General features: G+C 44.4%; 1 protein-coding gene across 2 annotated transcripts in view; it reads left to right on the top strand.

Annotated features, from left to right (window-relative positions):
- HAUS8 (HAUS augmin like complex subunit 8) overlaps positions 1 to 21764 on the top strand; it is a 181877-nt gene that overhangs the window by 22974 nt on the left and 137139 nt on the right. For both annotated transcript variants that reach the window (XM_077253241.1, XM_077253251.1), the window contains exon 2: positions 15924 to 16000. In XM_077253241.1, the coding sequence (XP_077109356.1) occupies positions 15924 to 16000 (77 nt within the window). The remainder of the gene's footprint in view (positions 1 to 15923; positions 16001 to 21764) is intronic.

Below are 21764 nucleotides of genomic sequence, written 5' to 3'. Positions count from 1 at the left end.
CATGCAGAACACATGAACATGTACATAACAGCACATGAGCATCGCAAAGTGTACCATTGCAAACAATCGGATAGATAGATATATCACAAATTAAAAAAAATATAATATAGTGGTCTATAACCACTGTTATCATATGATACCTTGTGCTACATCTGTTTGTGATGAACAGATTCACTACTTATGACTTTCTTGACAGTTACCCTTTTTTTTCCCCAGGCTACTCTACCAATATTGGCATTTATAGAGACAGGATTAACGTTTCTCCCTGCACCATATCTCTGTGAGACCCTCTCCTTGTATATTGCTATACCGGTATCCTTTTTGCACCCAAGCACTAATATTTTCGTCGAACAGTCTATCACCACGGTTTTTGCGCCTTAATTTCAATATAGAGCCTTCCTCCAGCACACTATGTACTGTTGCTTCACGGCTTCCTCTGGACTTTTTCTTTTTTTTCAGGACTCTTGAATTTAGCACAATCAAAAAGACATACAGCGTGTGTTTGTTCTTCTCTTTATTTTTGTCTCGTTTGATTTACATGTGCATGATTGTTATTCTATTATGTAAAAAGATCCATTTACTATGAAGTGTATTCATTTATATCTTTGTGTATATTTTGTTTTGTTTTTTTCTAGTTTATTTGTTCTGATGAAGGTCCGGATGTGGACCGAAAACGTTCTTCTTGCCTTTATGGATGCACATAAATAAACCCTTTGCATATGATAATTATTCATCTAGAGTGCCAAGTTTTTTCGGATTTGGATTTGTTGGGCTGGATACCCTACTTGAGCACCTACTCTATACACTACTACGAGTGCCGTGTTGTTCTATTATTATCAGATTTTTATGGAGTGTCATCTTCATTGTCATCATCCTCGGGGGGGGGGGGGGGGGGTAGGGTTGGGGGGGTAGGAGTAGTTGCAGCTGTTTTCGGTAGAAGAAATGGACAGTCTCATTAAATCAGTCACCATGGGTCTGGTGGACCCCCGGCCTAAGAAAACAATGCGGGACATTCCTTAAGACAAGGTCAACAAAATAATAGAGCTAGTATCGCGAACAAGGGATCCCCCCCCTCCATAGCCTTGCAAAAGGGATGTCACTTCTTGGGTCTTCGACTTCTTCTTGTATTCCAGCGGTCCAATGGGCCCAAGCCCACGCCAGAAAATTACAGTGAGAAATATTGGCAGCAGAATATTCTCTAGAAGGAAATTTAGAAGGGCGGTTAACCTTGTCATCAAGAACAACTCCTCTTTCGCTAGAATGCTGGGTGGACATAGTCAATCTAACCCAAGGCGTTCCCTGTGTACTACCAATCTCCCAGGTCTTGACTACGGACGCAAGCCCCAGGGGGTGGGGAGCTCACCTGAATGACCAGATAACTCAGGAGGTCTGGACAGGGGAGTTAAGAGCAGCACCCTCAAACATGAAAGAGCTGTTAGCAGTGAAGTTTGCCCTCCTAGAGTTCTTGAGCACCCTCCGGTCACATCACGTAAGAGTATTTTTGGATAACCGGGTAGTTGTAGCGTATTTGAATCACCAGGGGGGTACCAGGTCTCGCCCGCTGTTGAATGTAACAATGTCCATCTTTCTGTTAGCCGTGGGCTCTCTGTCGGCATTCCTTATAAGGTGGGTAGAAAATCGCAGGGCAGATTTTGTGAGCCGGACCCAGCTGAGACAGGGTGAGTGGGAGCTGAATCAGACGGTGTTTGTTCACATTGTAGAAAAATGGGGGTACCCTGCCATAGATTTGTTCACCAACAGTCGGAACCGGAAAGTAGAGGCCTTCTGCTCAATAGAACCCTTGGGGAACCCTGTTGCGCTAGACACCTTTTATGATCCCATGGCGTTACCATTTAGCTTACGCCTTCCTGCCGATCACCCTGATCCCAGCAGTTCTGAGGAAAATACAGAAGAACGGCAAAAGTGATTCTAATAGCCCCCTTCTGGCCGAAGAGGACATGGTTTTATTAGCTGAGGATGATGTCCATCTCTGACCCTTGGGTGCTTCCGGATCTCCTGGACCTTCTGTCCCAATGGCCGGTGGCTCACCTGCAGGTAAAAGACTTGCACATGACAGCCTGGAACTTGAAAGGTCGTTCCTGAGCAGTAGGGTTTTTTCTCCAAATCTAGTTGCCACTTTACTGCAGAGTAGGAAGCCTGTGACCACTAAACTGTATGGGGAAATCTGTAAGAAGTCTCTTTCTGTTTCAGGCTCTGTTAGGCGGGGATGTTCCACTAACTGCCATTCTAGAATTTCAGCAGAAAGGAACAGGGGCTGGCCACAAGCACTTTCAAAGTCCAGGTTGGGGCCCTAGGGGCCTTGTACAATTATGACCTAGCTGGGAATCGCTGGATTTCCAGATTTATCAAAGCATCGAGCAGGTCTAGACCCATCCTCTCTTGTTGTACACCTCCTTGGGACCTGAACTTAGTCCTTACAGCCCTAACCAAGTCCCGTTTTGAGCCCCTGACGGAAGCGTCACTGAAAATCTTGTCACTAAAAACTTCTCTCCTTGTAGCGCTCACATCAGCTTGTATGGTCAGCGACTAGGCCCTATTGGTTTACCTACCTGTCACTCAGATTTTGGAAGATAGATAGAGTATCTCTCGAAAGTAGTGGCGCGCTTTCACAGGTCTCGGGAGATATCCCTCCCTTCCTTTTGCTCCAACCCCAAAAACAAGGGTGAGGAAGTCTTACATTCTCTAGATGTCAGAAGGTGTCTAATCCAGTATCTTTCAACCACACGGGAGTGTAGGAAGGATAGGTCTCTTTGTATGCTTCCAGGGTCCTCTGATGGGGAAAAAAAAGCATCCAACGGCACGCTGGCGAGATGGATAATAGAAGCCCTCACCCTGTCATTCCTCACTTGGGGTAGCCATCCCGGACAAAGTAAAGGCCCACTCTACAAGAGCGGTGGCAACCTCCTGGGCCGAAAGAGCCGGCCCCTTGATAGAACACATATGTAAAGCCGCTACTTGATCTTCTCACTCTACATTCTTTAATCATTGTCGGCTGGACTTGGCCTCCTCTTCAGACCATACCTTCGGGAGAAGGGTTCTGGAGGCGGTGGTGCCTCCCTAATGTACAATCTCTGCAATTCTCTCTGTGGGGCCATCATGGGGGTAGGAGAAAAACGTAGTTACTTACCGATAACTGTGTTTCTCTGAGCCCATAACGGCACCCGAACATTCCCTCCCTTCACGTGTGGGTGTGCACACTTAGTTTGTTAACGTTATAGTTGAGGTAGTCACGCGGTGTCTGTTAAGCTTGAAGTAATGTTAAATGCTTTCTGTTGTTAATCTCGTGCTCTGTAAACAACTGATGCGGGAGAGAAGTACCGCCTTTTTATCTGTAGGTTTCCTGTCCCTTGTGGGCGGATCCCCTCTCTGTGGTGCAGTCATGGGCTCAGAGAAACACAGTTATCGATAAGTAACTACGTTTTTCTAGAACATATGTACATACGTTCTCAAGTGATATGAGGCCAGACATTGTATTGCAATGTATAAAGATAAAATACAAATCTTTGTTTAGTTTATAAAAAATAAAAACAGGATTAAAAATATATCAAGCTTATGGAACATGAAGAGACACATGAGCATGGGAGTAAATCCTAAAAAGTAATTATATTAGTATGTACAAATAAGATTCCATTATAAGTTTTAATGAAAGATTTGTTTTCGCACTCAAATGAAGCAATCCAGTGATTCTGAATATGCATGTAGAGGGCTATTCATCCACAATGAAATATAAAGTGCATAGTGCAGGTGTTTTCAATGTGGATTAATGAATTGCCATTGTGAACATCACAGGATTTTGCAGAGTCAAATGCTCAAAAAGTGACTGGTGCATTAAAATAGTGATCAGTGCAAATCCTTACAAAAGATGTTGTTCAAAATAAACATGAGAATCATGACGTTTGATCAAAGTTTAGAGATGGTACTTACAAAGTGTAAGTGTCATGTGCATAACTCCCGGCTATTCTGTGCCACTACACCGACAGCGCAGTTTCGCTTAAGAGTTTGTTCCATTGGGGGCGTCTAACTCTAGACATATGAGCAGACAGATAATACGTTTTTATATCTGAAAGGCCCAAACCATCTTGACTTTTGGGTCTACATAGGAGGGATTGCTGGAGTCTAGCGGGTTTATTAGCCCATAGGAAACCTATTTGCATGGACACTATAGATTTGTAAAAGGAGCTAGGGACTTTAATGGGAAGCGTTTGAAAATGACATGAATCTCACATCTGCTAAACCAAGTAAAATAAAGTTTAGACCATTTTGAACAATCAACGTTAATGTTCTGGAGCAATGGTAAAAAATTAAGTTTGAAGATGAAATTAATATCAGCGGAGAGGAGAATGCCTAAATTCTTCAGGGACTGAGATGACCAACGGAATTTAAATGAATTCTGTAATAAGGAAACAAATTTCAAAGGGAGATTTATATTCAAAGCCTGCGACTTAACCCCCTTCTACCATTGGACGTACTATTCCGTCCACGTGGGTTGGGCCCTACTTCCCAAGGACGGAATAGTACGTCCAGCGTGATCAGTCGCACTCACGGAGGGATCGCGGCCAGGTGTCAGTTAACTATCGCAGCTGACATCCGGCACTATGTGCCAGGAGCGGTCACGGACCGCTCCTGGCACGTTAACCCCCGGCGCACTGCGATCAAAGATGATAGCAGCGTTCCGGCGGCATAAGGAAGCATCGCGCAGGGAGGGGGCTCCCTGCATGCTTCCCTGAGACCCTCGGAGCAATGCGATGTGATCGCGTTGCTCTGAGGGTCTCCTACCTCCTCCCTGCAGGCCCCGGAACAAAAATGGCTGAGGGGCTGCTTCTGGGTCCTGCAGGGAGGTGGCTTACAAGCGCCTGCTCAGAGCAGTGCTGTGCAAAGTGTCAGATCAGCGATCTGACATTATAGTGTGATGTCCCACCCTGGGGCAATGTAAAAAAGTGAAAAAAAAAAATATTTACATGTGTAAAAAAAATAAATAAATAAATAAAAAATATTGTTCCAACAAATACATTTTTTTTATCTAAATACAAATAATACAATAAAGGTACACATTTAGCATTGCCGCGTCCATAACGACCTGACCTATAAAACTGTCCCACTAGTAAACACCTTCAGTGAACACCATAAAAAACAAGAGGCAAAAAACAATGCTTTATTATCATACCGCCAAACAATAACATGCGATTAAAAAGACGGATATAAATAACCATGGTACCGCTGAAAACGTCATCTTGTCCAGCGAAAAAATAAAAAAAGTTATAGTCCTCAGAATAAAGCAATGCAAAAATAATTTTTTATATAAAAGTTTTTATCGTATAAAAGCGCCAAAACATAAAAAATTATATAAATGAGGTATCGCTGTAATCGTAGTGACCCGAAGAATAAAACTGCATAATCAATTTTACCAAACGTGGAACGGTATAAACACCCCCCCTCCCAAAAGAAATGGATGAACAGCTGGTTTTTGGTCTTTCTGACTCTCAAAAATCGGAATAAAAAGCGATCAAAAAATGTCATGTGCCCGAAAATGGTTCCAATAAAAACTTCAAGACCTCACATGACTCTGTGGACCAAATTATGGAGAAATTATAGCTCTCAAAATGTGGAGACACAAACTATTTTTTTACAATAAAAAGCGTCTTTTAGTGTGTGTGACAGCTGCCAATCCTAAAAATCCGCTAAAAACCTGCTATAAAAGTAAATCAAACCCCCCATCACCCCCTTACACTATGTTCCAAATTATTATGCAAATGACATTTTTCTAGGATTTTCCTAAATGGTCGGTGCAAATGACAGTCAGTCTAATAAAAGTCATCACCCGATAGAGTATACATCGAATTTTATTGAAGAAATCTCCCAATGATACAGTATAATCTCTAAAATGAATAAAAACTCAAAATGCACTGTTCCAAATTATTAGGCACAGTAGAATTTCTAAACATTTGATATGTTTTAAAGAACTGAAAATGCACATTTGAAGAATTTGCAGCATTAGGAGGTAACATTCACTGAACAAAAAAGCTATTTAATGCCAAAACATCCTAACAGGCCAAGTTACATGTTAACATAGGTCCCTTTCTTTGAAATCATCCTCACAATTCTTGCATCCATTGAACTTGTGAGTTTTTGGAGAGTTTCTGCTTGTATTTCTTTGCATGAAGTAATAGCCTCCCAGAGCTGCTGTTTTGATGTGAACTGCCTCTCACCCTCATAGATCTTTTGCTTGATGATAATCCAAAGGTTCTCTATAGGGTTGAGGTCAGGGGAAGATGGTGGCCACACCATGAGTTTATCTCCTTTTATGCCCATAGCAGCCAACGACTCAGATGTATTCTTTGCAGCATGACGGCATGAGAGAGTGCATTGTCATGCGTGAAGATGCTTCTGCTCCTGAAGGCACGTTTCTGCTTTTTATACCATGGAAGAAAGTTGTCAGTCAGAAACTATACACTTTGCAGAGGTCATTTTCACACCTTCAGGAACCTTAAAGGGCCCTACCAGCTGTTCTGGACCAAAACATGACTCCTCAACCTCCTTGCTGACGTCGCAGCCTTGTTGGGACATAGTGGCCATCCACCAACCATCCATCCGGACCATCCAGGGTTGCTCGACACTCATCAGTAAACAAGACTGCTTGAAAAATAGTCTTCATGTATGTCTGGGCCCACTGCAACCATTTTTGCTTGTGATCACTGTTTAGGGGTGGCCGAATAGTAGGTTTATGCACCAAAGCAAGCCTTTGAAGGATCTCTACACCTTGAGGTTTGAGGGACTCCAGAGGCACCAGCCACTTCAAATAACTTTTTGCTGCTTTGTAATGGTACTTTGGCAGCTGCTCTCTTAATTCAATGAATTTGTCTGGCAGAAACCTTCCTCAATATGCCTTTATCTGCATGAACTCTGTTTCATTCATAAATCTCCTCATAGTATGATGATCACTCCTAAGTTTTCGTGAAATATCTAATGTTTTCAAACCTTGTCCAAGGCATTGCACTATTTAACACTTTTCAGCAGCAGAGAGATCCTTTTTATTTCCCATATTGCTTGAAACCTGTGGTCTGCTTAATAATGTGGAACATCATTTTTAAGTAGTTTTCCTTTAATTAGAATCACCTGGAAAACTAATTATCACATGTATTTAAGATTGATTTCAGTGATCCATTGAGCCCTGAGACACAATACCATCCATGAGTTTATTTGAAAAACAAAACGATTAAATCTTTGACACTTAAATCCAATTTACATAATAATTTGGAACACCGTGTAGTTAAGGAAAAATAATAAAATTTAAAACCTTTATTTCCATTTTCCCATTAGGGCTAGGGTTGGGGCTAAGGTTAGGGCTACAGTTAGGGTTAGGGCTAAAGTTAGGGTTAGGGTTTGTATTACCATTTACGGTTGGGATTAGGGTTGGGGTGTGTCAGGGTTAGGGGTGTGGTTAGGGTTACCGTTGGGATTAGGGTTAGGGGTGTGTTTGGATTAGGGTTTCAGTTAGAATTGGGGGGTTTCCACTGTTTAGGCACATCAGGGGCTCTCCAAACGTGACATGGCGTCCGATCTCAATTCCAGCCAATTCTGCATTGAAAAAGTAAAACAGTGCTCCTTCCCTTCCGAGCTCCAAAACAGGGGTTTACCCCAACGTTTGTGGTATCGGCGTACTCGGGACACATTGGACAACAACTTTTGGGGTCCAATTTCTCCTGTTACCCTTGGGAAAATACAAAACTGGGGGCTAAAAAATAATTTTTGTGGGGGGAAAAAAAAAGAATTTTTATTTTCATGGCTCTGCGTTATAAACTTCTGTGAAGCACTTGCTTTGTCAAAGTGCTTACCACACATCTAGATAAGTTCCTTAGGGGTCTACTTTCCAAAATGGTGTCACTTGTGGGGGGTTTCAATGTTTAGGCACATCAGGGGCTCTCCAAGCGCAACATGGCGTCCTATCTCAATTCCAGTCAATTTTGCATTGAAAGGTCAAACGGTGCTCCTTCCCTTCCGAGCTCTGCCGTGCACCCAAACAGTGGTTTACCCCCACATATGAGGTATCGGCATACTCAAGACAAATTGCACAACAACTTTTGGGGTCCAATTTCCAGGACGTCCCCCTGACAGCACATTGGAGGACGTCCTCCTCCTCCTTGCAGGGACAGGAAATACAACACGAGAGGTTAAAAGGTCCCACTCCGCCCCCTTTCCCTTAGTGTTTTTCCTGTCCCTGCATGGAGGGACACACGAGAGGAACAGCGCTATACAGCGTGAAGACTCACCAGAACGGAGGGCTCGGGGGATCGTGCGGCTAGGCCAATATCCTTCCCCCGCAGTAGTAAGCCCCAGGCAGAAACTTCCCGGTGGGGAGTCCCTCTGCCCAGAGACCAGTCGAGCGGACGGGCTCCTGGGTTGAACCGCTTCCCCCCGGGGGGGGGGGCTCTCGGTTCAGGCGCCAGGAGAAGAGGCGCCGCATGGGGAAAAAATCCGGCGCCAGCAGCAGATGCAGCGAGCGTTCCACAGCGTGGAACGCGACAGTAAGAACGCATATACCAGACAGGACTTCCGGTATCAGCGCAGGTAAGGTGACGTCATATCCGGGGGTGCGCCTCGTAGCTCTCTCCTCCCGGCATCTCAGCGTGCGTTCCACCTTGTGGAACGCGGAAGTGAGCGTCTTTAAAGGCGCAAAACACAGCGCTGCAGATTCCCAGCCAGCGTTCCTTCCAGTGTGAGGAGCGCCAGATTTGAAATTCGGGAGTAGCGATTTGGCTGCAGGACACAGGATTGTGTGGTCGGTGCAAGCCATACTGTTGCAATATGCCGGAGACTAAGGGTGAGTGCGGCAGAAGCTGCTATATCCCTCATTTGTTTGATAAAGTCACATATTTATATGGGGCTTTTCTCAACAGAGAGTGTGGAGGACAGAAATGAGGAGACAGGGGTAAGTGCGCAGTGCGCAGACTACCTATATACGCCCGCACGCACACTGAGCCGTTCTTATTCTTATTATAGGATAAAGAGGCCACTCAGACTCCCCTCTCTCAGGCAAAAAAGTCGGGCAAAGTGTTGACAAAATCTAAGAGGTGCTCCATATGTAGTGTGAAGCTTGCAGAAGCATACAAGAAAGCTCTCTGCAGTTCTTGTATCACTAAGGTTGTCAGAGATGAACAACCAGCAATGTTATCGGAGATGAGGAGTCTAATCCGTGAGGAGATCCAAAGTTCTTTGGCCTCTATGTCACAACGGAATATGGACAGTCCGAGTCCAGCTCGTAAGAGACCAAGAAGGGATCCAGAACAGGAAGACCAGGAGGGAGGAGGAAGAACATTTGATTAATAAAACGCCAAGGGCTGATATAATTTCATCCCTACCTATCATAAAGTCAGCCACGGCCTTCATGGCTGACACTTCGGCTGAATCAGTTAGAAATAGCGGCTAGAAATAGCTCTCTGTCAAATGCAGCCCGGAGGGCCATTTGGCTTAGATCTTGGTCGGGGGATAATGCATCCAAAAATAAATTGTGTGCCATCCCATTCACAGGCTCTAGAATATTTGGTCAGGCTTTAGATGACATTCTAGAATCTGCAGCTGACAGTAAAAAAGGGTTCCCTGAGGATAAACCTAGGAGGTTTCAGCCCTTTCGGAGAAGGCCACTTCCCCCCCCCCCCCTCCCCCACGCAGACAACCGGAGTATAGAGAGCAGTGGAGATCAGGCAGAGGAACATTTAGGAGTTCTTACGCCCAGAACAGGAGGGGAAGACCCTCCCTTTTTGGTTCAAGTTATAGACCAAGAAAGCAATGACGCCATAGGCATAGGGGGGAGACTAAGCTTCTTTTTAAGTCACTGGAATCAGATATCAGACAACAGTTATGTCCTCAAAATAATCTCAGACGGTTACAGAATAGAGCTGATTTCCCGCGTACCACAAAGGGTTATTGCACCAACAGTGGTAGCTACTAATTCCCCAATGTTCTCAGACCTACAAGATCTGTACAAATCCCGGGTTATAGTTCGGGTTCCCGTTCCGGAACTAAGCACAGGTCATTATTCCTCCCTATTTTCAATTCCAAAAGCGTCGGGAGGGTCCCGTACAATAATAAATTTGAAACTCCTGAATGCATACGTCAGGTACAAAAAATTCAGAATGGAATCAATCAGGTCAACCATTCACCTGATAAACAAGGATTCGGTAATGTGCACTCTCGATTTGAAGAGTGCGTATTATCAGGTTCCAATTCACCCCTCATCTCAGGAGCTTCTGAGATTCTCGGTGAGTTTTCCGGACCAAACCTGCCACTTCCAATTTCAATGCCTCCCGTTCGGTCTTGCATCGGCTCCAAGAATTTTCACGAAATTAGTAGCAGAAGTAGTGGCTTTCCTAAGAAACCAAGGAATAACAATAGTTCCGTACTTGGACGATTTTCTCATCGTAGCACGGACAGAGGTCATTCTGCTGCAACACAGAGATCGGGTTATAGCAGTTTTAGAACACCTAGGATGGGTGGTAAACCGAAAAAAGTCTCATCTAAGGCCAGAGACTCGAAAGATCTTTCTGGGAGTACTTCTGGATTCTACAACCAGACAATCCTTCTTGCCAAGGGACAAACGAATCTCTCTAATAAAAATGATTCTACGGTTCCAAAAAAGACCACTTACGATAAGAATGGCCATGGAGATCTTGGGGAAGATGACAGCTTGCATCCCGTGTGTCAGATGGGCTCAGGCGCACTCAAGACCTTTACAAGAGCAAGTACTCTCGGTGTGGGATCGTTCTCGTTCATCACTAGACAGGAGGATGTTCCTTTCAATGAAGGCAAGAAAATCTCTACGATGGTGGACCCAGGACTACAATTTAAAAATGGGCGTCCCTTGGATATCATCCCCTTGTGTGGTAATCACCACGGACGCAAGTCAGTGGGGATGGGGAGCACACTTGGAAGGAAGATTCTTTCAGGGCAAGTGGCCCGAAGAAATAAGTCGGATGTCATCAAATTACAGAGAGCTATACGCAGCTTGGGAAGCCCTCAGAAGAAACTACTCATGTCTAAAGGACAAACACGTAAAGATTTTATCAGACAACGTGACAGCAGTATCCTTTTTGAGACATCAAGGCGGGGCCAGACACAGGGCGCTTCAAAATCTAGCGCAAAGAATATTTTCCTGGGCAGAGAACGTGGTTCTATCAATAACAGCAGTGCATCTAGAAGGATCCCAAAACATCCTAGCCGACTATCTAAGCAGAAAGAAAATTTATCCAACCGAGTGGGAATTAAATCAAGAAATGTTTCAAATACTATGTCATCGTTGGGGAACGCCCAGGATAGACTTATTCGCCACAAGGAAAAATTCGAAGGTGGCCAGATTTTATTCACTCAACCCTTCAGACATGCCGGAAGCAGTCGATGCCCTAAGCCAAACATGGAACGAACCTCTGTCTTACGCTTTTCCTCCAATAGCACTTATTCCAGTAGTGCTCAGGAAGATTCAAGAGGACCAGGCAACGGTGCTGACGATTGTGCCATTCTGGCCAAAGAGAAGTTGGTTCCCGTTGTTGGGAGCTATGACAGTGGAAGATCCTATCAGACTCCCGGTATGGAAGAATATCATTCATCAGGGGCCGGTTTTGCATCAGGACCCAGAGAGATTACATCTATCAGCATGGATCCTGAAAGGGACATCTTGAAATCCAGAGGTCTTTCAGATGAAGTAATCACAACCATCCAGGCTAGTAGGAAGCCTGTGACCACAGCCATCTACCACAAGATCTGGAGGAAATTCTGTTTGGAAAGTGGCAGGTCGGCCGTAATACCGGGAGCTTTGGATGTTCCTAGAGTCTTACATTTTTTACAGACTGGCTTTAACTTGGGGCTCAGGCCGAGTACAATTAAAGTCCAGATTTCGGCCCTCAGTACCTTCTTAGATTATCCGTTGGCCTCCCACCCCTGGATAATTAGATTTGTTAGAGCTATCCAGAGATTACGTCCTACTTTAAGACAACTAGCTCCTACATGGGACTTAAATCTGGTCCTCAGGGCTCTATGTAAAGATCCTTATACTCTCGAGGAGGATATGCCCATTTCAATACGTACCTGGAAAACGGCCTTTTTAGTAGCAATTACAACTGCTAAACGTATAGGTGAAATTCAGGCTCTTTCTATTAAGGATCCATACCTTCAAGTTAGAGAGGACCATATAATTCTGAAATTAGATCCAGCTTTTATCCCTAAAATAGCCTCAGCTAAAAACCGTGACCAGGAGATAATTTTACCATCCTTTTGTGAGAACCCTGCTAATGAAAAAGAACAGGCTTTACACTCCCTTGATGTTAGGCGGGCAGTATTAAACTATCTAGAAGCCACTAGCCCCTGGAGGAAAGATCCTAATCTTTTTATTCTTTTTGGGGGTAAGAATAAGGGTAAAAAAGCGTCCAAGGCTTCAATAGCTAGATGGATCACGACCATAATTTCAAAAGCCTACTCATCAGAAAGGTTAGCTTGCCCAACAGGGATAAAAGCGCACTCTACTAGGGCTGTTTCAGCATCATGGGCTGAACGGGCAGGAGCGTCCCTAGATCAGATTTGCAAGGCCGCAACTTGGGCCAGGGTAAACACATTTTGTAGGCACTATAAATTAGATGTGATGGCAGCTCAGCAAGTGTCATATGGGAGAAAAGTTCTCCAAGCAGTTGTCCCACCCTAAAGGAGTTTTCTTTGGTATTCTCCAATGTGCTGTCAGGGGGACGTCCTGGAAAATGGGTATTATACCTACCGATAATTCGGTTTCCAGGAGTCCATCCTGACAGCACCGTTATTTCCCCCCCTATTCATGCCAGTGCATATGCTGTAATATGTTTGGTTAATAAAAATTTCATAGTATATCTATCCATGGTGTGGTACTTGTCAAAACACTGAGGGAAAGGGGGCGGAGTGGGACCTTTTAACCTCTCGTGTTGTATTTCCTGTCCCTGCAAGGAGGAGGAGGACGTCCTCCAATGTGCTGTCAGGATGGACTCCTGGAAACCGAATTATCGGTAGGTATAATACCCATTTTCTTCTGTTACCCTTGAGAAAAAAAAAAATTGGGGGCAAAAATATCATTTTTGTGAAATAATAATTTTTTTATTTTTACGGCTCTGCATTATAAACTTCTGTGAAGCACTTGGTGGGTCAAAGTGCTCACCACACATCTAGATAAGTTCCTTAGGGGGTCTACTTTCCAAAATGGTGTCACTTGTTGGGGGTTTCAATGTTTAGGCACATCAAGGGCTCTCCAAACGTGACATGGTGTCCGATCTCAATTCCAGTCAATTTTGCATTGAAAAGTCAAATGGCGCTCCTTCCCTTCCGAGCTCTGCTGTGCGCCCAAACAGTGGTTTACCCCCACATATGGGGTATCAGCGTACTCAGGACAAAGTGCACAACTTTTGAGGTCCAATTTCTCCTGTTACCCTTGGTAAAATAAAACAAATTTGAGCTGAATTAAATTTTTTGTGAGAAAAAAATGAAATGTTCATTTTTTTTTTTTTTTAAACATTCCAAAAATGCCTGTGAAACACCTGAAGGGTTAATAATCTTGTATGTGGTTTTGAGCACCTTGAGGGGTGCAGTTTTTAGAATGGTGTCACACTTGGGTATTTTCTATCATATAGACCCCTCAAAATGACTCCAAATGTGATGTAGTCCCCAAAAAAATTATGTTGTAAAAATGAGAAATTGCTGGTCAAATTTTAACCCTTATAACTCTCTAACAAGAGAAAATTTTGGTTCCAAAATTGTGCTGATGTAAATTAGACATGTGGGAAATGTTACTTATTAAGTATTTTGTGTGATATACCTCTCTGATTTAAGGCCATAAAAATTAAAAGTTGGAAAATTGCGACATTTTCAAAATTTTCGCCAAATTTCCATTTTTTTTCACAAATAAACGCAGGTAATATCAAAGAAATTTTACCCCTATCATGAAGTACAATATGTCACGAGAAAACAATGTCAGAATCATCAGGATCCGTTGAAGTGGTCAGAATTGTAAAAATTGGCCCGGTCATTAACGTGCAAACCACCCTTGGGGGTAAAGGGGTTAAGTTCATTTTAAAATGGGACAAAACTATATTTTTAAAATTCCTGCATCAAGCTAGGTAGAGATACAATCAGGTTAGTAATGAAGAATAATAGGTCATCTGCATAAACTACAATTCTGTGACAGATATTTTGCATTTTTAGACCCGTAATATCTGGGTTGGACTGGATACACCGAAGGAATCACTCAAGAGTGAGGATAAAAATTGACGGGGGAGGGGTCAGCCCTGCTGAGTGCCATTTGCAATTGGAAATTTCTCGGAGAAAACACCATTCATCCGCACAGTTGGAGGGAGTACCATGCACTTTAGCATGGCGCTCTGCAACCCAATAGATTTCAACACCTTTTCCATGCATGCCCAGTTGACCCGATCGTAGGCCTTTTCTGCATCTGTGGATAAGAGCATCAAAGGGGTGTCATCCACTTTGGCTCTATAAATGATGTTTAGCATTTCTATAGCGATGAGAGCCAGTCTAATTTACGAGTGCATGTCTCCAGAAGCATGAGGTGTTCACAATGTACGGGCACCTCAATGGCAGGTTGCAATTTTCTCTCAGCAATCTCCAGTGCTGCTTATTTCTAGAAAACACCCATGGAGTCAATATTGTCCCTACACCTGTAGATAAATTCCCAAAGGTGTGTACTTTCCAAAATGTGGTCACTTGAGGAGGAGGAGGATTCTGCTCTTCTAGCTCTTGGGGGCTCTGTATATGGAATCCACAAACTATTCTCTAAGAGGCAAATAGCGCTCCTTCCCTCCTGAGTCTCTCCGTGTGGCTAAGTAGTACTGCACATCCACATATGGGGTATTTCTACATTCAGCAGAAATTGTGGGACAAACTTTGGTGCCAGTTTTACCCATTTCCCAATGTAAAATCTGGAGCTAAAACCAAGTTTTGTTAGTAAAAATGTAATTATTCATTTTTTTTTTTTATTATTTTTTTTTTTTCCCTTCACTGCCCAATGGTATAAAATTCTGTGACACACCTGTGTTGTCAATATGGTCACTGCACCCCTAGATGACTTCATTGAGAGGTGTAGTTTGTAAAATTGGTGTCTCTTCTGCGCTGTGCCTCAAAAGTAGTTTTTGACCAGGTGGGGTATCGGCGTAGTCAGAAGAAATTGCACAACAAATTTTGGGTTCCATTTTCTCCTGTTACCCTTGTGAAAATTAAAATTTTTATTTGAAAAATGTGATGAAGTGTTTTTTTTCTTTTTGTTTTTTTTCTTTTTTTTTTAATTTTGCGGCTTATGGTTATAAACTTTTTGTGACGTGCCGGGGGGGTGGTTCAAGGTGCACACCACATACATCTAAATAAGTTCCCTGAAGGATCTAGTTTCCAAAATGGTGTCACTTGTGGGGCGTTCCCACTGTTTAGGCACCGCAAGGGCTCTTCAAACGCGACATGGTGTCCGCTAATTATTTCAGAAAAATTTTTGTGACAAAAAGTTAAATGTTAATTTTTTTTTCTTTCCGCATTCAAAAAATTCCTGTGACGGACTTGAAGGATCAATGAACTTCTTGAATGTGGTTTTCAGCACCTTCAGAGGTACAGTTTTTAGAATGGTGTCGCTTTTGGGTACAATAGGTCAAAAAAAAATAATCTCAGAATCAGTGGGATACAGTTAAAACCTCATAAAGTGACACTGGTCAGAATTGTAAAATTTGGCCTGGTAAGGAAGGTGAAAACAGGCTTCGGTGTGAAGAGGTTAAAGTATATGAGCACCTTAGGCTACAGTAGAACATAACTTTTCTATTCTACCAAATTGTCTAAATAGTGAAAATATATATTTGCAACTTGTATTTATTTAAAAAAACACACTTTTTTTATGTTTGCAGGTCAGGTTCAATGGAAAGTGGATCACAAAACAGTTCAGGGGGTAGTAGTGGTGATTCTGTGCTAAAAAAAATCAAAGGTAGGTGATCCTTTTAATTCTTCACATGTAAGGCTAAGCTAAATTAAATGTTTGCCTACAAGACCTTCCTTTTTAGATATTTTTTATTTTTCTGACTATACACTGTTAGTGTTCATATATTCTTGTTCTGATGCCCTGATCCTGTGCCACCTCCTTGTGTCCCAAGCAATGCACATATTTATTCTTCATTTGCACAAGTTTCCTTTCTTTTGTCGCCTATTTTCATTCTGCAAATCTCAGGAAAGCATCCTGAGGCCATGTGCACACGTTCAGGATTTTTAGCGTTTTTTTCGCGTTTTTTCGCTATAAAAACGTGATAAAAACGCGAAAAAAACGCTAACATATGCCTCCTATTATTTACAAGGTATTCCGCATTTTTTGTGCAAATGTTGCGATTTTTTCCGCGAAAAAATCGCATAGCGGAAAAAAAAGCAACATGTTCATTAAAAATGCGGAATTGCAGGGATTCCGCACACCTAGGAGTCCATTGATCTGCTTACTTCCCGCACGGGGCTGTGCACACCATGCGGGAAGTAAGCAGATTATATGCGGTTGGTACCCAGGGTGGAGGAGAGGAGACTCTCCTCCACGCACTGGGCACCATATAAGTGGTCAAAAAATAAGAAATAAAATAAAAAATAGTCCTATACTCACCCTCGATGTCCCGCGCAGTGTTCCCGCCTCCACTGCACGCTGCCGTTCGGTTCCTGTAGCTGATGTGCGGCGAAGGACCTTGCCGATGACGTCACTGTCCTGTGATTGGTCGTGAGCGGTCATGTGACCGCTCACGTGACCGTGACGTCACGGAAGGCCCTGTGCGCACAGACCAGCTATAGGAAGACGAACGGACGCCGGTGAGGAGATGTCTGGGTGAGTATAAGCATTTTTTTATTTTTTTTATTATTTTTAAACATTCTATCTTTTACTATAGATGCTGCATAAGCTGCATCTATAGTAAAAAGTTGGTCACACTTGTCAAACACTATGTTTGACAAGTGTGACCAACTTGTCAGTCAGTTTTCCAAGCGATGCTACAGATCGCTTGGAAAACTTAGCATTCTGCAAGCTAATTACGCTTGCAGAATGCTAAAAAAACGCGAAAAAAACGGGAAAAAAACGCAAAAAAAAAATGCGGATTTCTTGCAGAAAATTTCCGGTTTTCTTCAGGAAATTTCTGCAAGAAATCCTGAACGTGTGCACACACCCTCAGGCTGGCGTATTGCATCGGATGCGAGATCATCGGATGCGATATGCTAATGACACTCGGCTCCTGCAGAGCAGGAGCCGAGTGTCATGCGTCTGTGCTCCGATTCTCTCGCACAGGGAGGATCGGAGCACAGCTGCGGAGGAGGCGGAGAAAATAATTTCTCCATCTCCTCCATTGCTGGGGTCCGCTTATAACGCACATCACTCGGATGATATCCGAGTGGTGTGCGCTGTCTCACTCGCACCCATAGGCGAGTGCTGCATTGTCTCGGACCGAAGAAAACGGCCAAAAAAAAGTCGGCTGCTGGGAGCTGCCCCATATGTTAACATTGGTCCGAGTGCAATGCGATTTTTTTTATCGCATTGCACTCGGCCGTTTAAAACGCCAGTGTGACGCCGACCTTAGGGTACGTGTCCACCTTCAGGATGGCCGGCGGTTTGGACGGAGCTGCAAACCCACTCCGCCCCCTTCTGTGACGCGATGATGCCGGATGTGTTCACTGCACACATCCGGCATCATCGCACCCCACACATAGGGCCCTGTGATTTACCTTGCGGAGGCACAGCGGCGTAAACTGACATGCCGGAATCGCAGGGCCGCCGGGTGCGTGTTACCACGCATACTGGAGACGGGATTTGATAAAATCCCCTCCACTATGCTGTAACATCTGGATACTGCGTGTTTGACGCTGCGACTCTTTTTTTTTTTTTAGGTTCAAGTATACCCCAAAAAAAGCGATTTGATACTTAGCCATAATTGGTGTCTCTAGCCACGTAGGCTGGTCCTCCCTCCCCAGCTCGAAACGCTCCTCTGCCGTCACTCACATCTTCTTGGTCTTTCTGTGCCGCCCCCTCAGCGCTGTTTACGTTTTCAAACCGGCGCCTGCGCTGTGTAGTACTGTTCTGCGCAGGCGCAGTAAGCTCTGGCCGTCTGCCGTCCAAGCCAGGCTTTCACACTGCGCCTGCGTAGAACAGTACTACATAGCGCAGGCGCCGGTTTGAAAACGTAAACAGCGCTGAGGGGGCGTTTCGAGCTGGGGAGGGAGGACCAGCCTACGTGGCTAGAGACAGCAATTATGGCTAAGGCTACGTTCACATTTGCGGCCAGCGCCGCAGCGTCGGGCGCCGCAGCGGCGCCGCATGCGTCATGCGCCCCTATATTTAACATGGGGGCGCATGGACATGCGGCGCACTTGCGTTTCGCGCCGCATGCGTCGCCCGCGTCGGGGCGCAGAGGACGCAGCAAGTTGCATTTTTGCTGCGTCCAAATTCAATGAAAAAAACGACGCATGCGGCGCAAAACGCAGCGTTGTGCATGCGTTTTGCTGCGTTTTTGTTTGCGTTGTGCGCTGCGGCGCCGACGCTGCGGCGCACAACGCAAATGTGAACGTAGCCTAAGTATCAAATCGCTTTTTTTGGGGTATACTTGAACCTAAAACTAAAAGAGCCACCTTGTTAGAATGCAGCAGCATTACTGCTGCACAAGGTGGCTCTTTTAGTTTATAACGGCTGGAGGGGGGTGACAGTGGCCCTTTAACAAAAAAAAGTGTGAAACTGAAATTATGTCTTACATTCTAGGTTATTCAAAGTAGCCACCTTTTGCTTTGGTGACTGCTTTGCACACTCTTGGCATTCTCTTGATGAGCTGCAAGAGGTAGTCACCAGGAATGGTCTTCCAACAATCTTGAAGAAGTTCCCAGAGATGCTTAGCACTTGTTCGCCCTTTTGCCTTCACTCTGCGGTCCAGGTCAGGTGACTGTGGAGGCCAGGTCATCTGGCATAGCACCCCATCACTCTCCTTCTTAGTCAAATAGCCCTTACACAGCCTGGATGTGTGTTTGGGGTCACTGTCCTGCTGAAAAATAAATGATGGTCCAACTAAACGCAAACCGGATGGAATAGCATGCCGCTGCAAGATGCTGTGGTAGCCATGCTGGTTCAGTGTGCCTTCAATTTGGAATAAATCCCCAACAGTGTCACCAGCAAAGCACCCCCACACCATCACACCACCTCCGCCATGCTTCACGGTGGGAACCAGGCATGTAGAGTCCATCCGTTCATCTTTTCTGCGTCGTACCAAGACACGGTGGTTGGAATCAAAGATCTCAAATTTGGACTCATCAGACCAAAGCACAGATTCCCACTGGTCTAATGTCCATTCCTTGTGTTGTTTAGCCCAAACAAGTCTCTTCTGCTTGTTGCCTGTCCTTAGCAGTGGTTTCCTAGCAGCTATTTTACCATGAAGGCCTGCTGCACTAAGTCTCCTCTTAAGAGCTCATTTCCACATGCGAGAAACACGTCCGTGTCACGCATGTAGAAACCAAGCTCTGGCGCCGGCCCTCCAGAGCGGAGCGTGCGGTCGCATAGCAACACATGGAGCTGCACGCTCCGCTCCAAAGTGCCGGCGCCAGAGATTGGTTTCCACATGCGAGACACTGATGTGTTTCTCGCATGTGGAAATGAGCCCTAACAGTTGTTGTAGAGATGTGTCTGCTGCTAGAACTCTGTTAAGCATTGACCTGGTCTCTAATCTGAGCTTCTGTTAACCTGCGATTTCTGAGGCTGGTGACTCGGATAAACTTATCCTCAGAAGCAGAGGTGACTCTTGGTCTTCCTTTCCTGGGGCGGTCCTCATGTGAGCCAGTTTCTTTGTCGCGCTTGATGGTTTTTGCCACTGCACTTGGGGACCCTTTCAAAGTTTTCCCAATTTTTCGGACTGACTGACCTTCATTTTTGATGGCCACTCGTTTTTCTTTACTGCTTTTTTTCTTGCCATAATACAAATTCTAACAGTTTATTCAGTAGGACTATTAGCTGTGTATCCACCAGACTTCTGCACAACAGAACTTATGGCCCCAACCCCATTTATAAGGCAACAAATCCCACTTATTAAACCTGAAAGGGCACACCTGTGAAGTGAAAACCATTCCCGGAGACTACCTCTTGAAGCTCATCAAGAGAATGCCAAGAGTTTGCAAAGCAGTCATCAAATCAAAAGGTGGCTACTTTGAAGAACCTAGAATATAAGTCACGTTTTCAGTTGTTTCACACTTTTTTGCTAAGTATATAATTCCACATGTGCTAATTCATAATTTTGATGCCTTCAGTGTGAATGTACAATTTTCATAGTCATGAAAATACAGAAAAATCTTTAAATGAGAAGGTGTGTCCAAACTTTTGGTCTGTACTGTATATGTATGTAGGTTGTATGTAGTATGTTGTATGTATATAGTATGTATGTATGTAGTATGTATGTTTGTGTTTTTTGTTTTTTTTTACATTCAACACATTAGCCGGATGATGGGACTACTACTGTCCCATCATTGGCTAATGTGTCAATCACTGTCATTGTAGTAGGCATAGCCCGATGGGACTTGTAGTCCCATCGGACGATGCCTGCGCACACACGCACAGACCCCGACAAGCCCGAACAGACCCCCGACAAGCCCGCACAGACCCCCGACAAGCCCGCACAGACCCCCGACAAGCCCGCACAGACCCCCGACAAGCCCGCACAGACCCCCGACAAGCCCGCACAGACCCCCGACAAGCCCGCACAGACCCCCGACTGTCACGCACAGACATGTACAGTCTCCGCCCACACCCTCCCGATCTGCAGCGTTTCACTCACAGCTAAACCGCAGATCTTTTTTTATATCGGCAGTTTTGCTGTGGAAGTGCCCTACTCAATACAAGTCAATGGGTGCAGAAACGCTGCAGATCCGCACAAAGAATTGACATGTTGTGGAAAAAACGCTGCGTTTCCGCACGGTTTTTTCCAGAGCATGTGCACAGCGGATTTGGTTTCCATAGGTTTACATGGTACTGTACACCGCATGGAAAACTGCCGCGGATCCGCAGCGTCAAAAACACCGCGGATCCACGGTAAAAACCGCAATGTGTGAACATAGCCTTAGAGGACCTTTCTGTATGATTTTTTATTGTAAAGACACGGCTGTAATACAGATTAAATTGATTTGTTGTTCTTCTTGAGTCACTATTTAATGTTTTCTGCTGGTTAGATTTCTGTGCTCAGGACCTGGAATGTGCACTGAGTCTTCCTCCCTGACTGTTATTCCTTGTCCCACTGCCTACTTCTTGTCTTTGAATAGGAGATTATTATTTTTCAGTGCCCTGCCTCATCTGTTTGAAATGTTTCCTTCAGAGCGAGGATGCATGTGGAGGGGCAAAAAAGTTAGACCAGAAGACCTAGTGTACAATTCAGCCCCTGTGCACCGAAATGTAATTGGCAGAAAACTTCAAATGGTGATTTAAAGAAGATAAGCGTATTTGTTTCACCAAACTAAATTTAATCACTATTTCAGCGCCATTATAGCCATGCTTTTACAAGATTGTGCTGACAGGTTCTCTTTAACCCATTAATGACCTTATATGTACTCGGTACGTCATGGTCGGCTTGTATTTGCCAACCTTGGACGTACGGAGTACGTCCAGGCGATTTATGTGCGCGTGTGATCGTCGCTGGGTGTCAGCTGATTCTGACACTCCGTGTAGTAGCAGTGTCCAGGCACTTTAACCTCCTAAATACTGAGATTGC

The sequence above is a fragment of the Ranitomeya variabilis genome, chromosome 1, assembly GCF_051348905.1.
Source record: "Ranitomeya variabilis isolate aRanVar5 chromosome 1, aRanVar5.hap1, whole genome shotgun sequence".
NCBI lineage: Eukaryota > Metazoa > Chordata > Amphibia > Anura > Dendrobatidae > Ranitomeya > Ranitomeya variabilis.
This window is presented reverse-complemented; position numbering and strand designations above follow the sequence as displayed.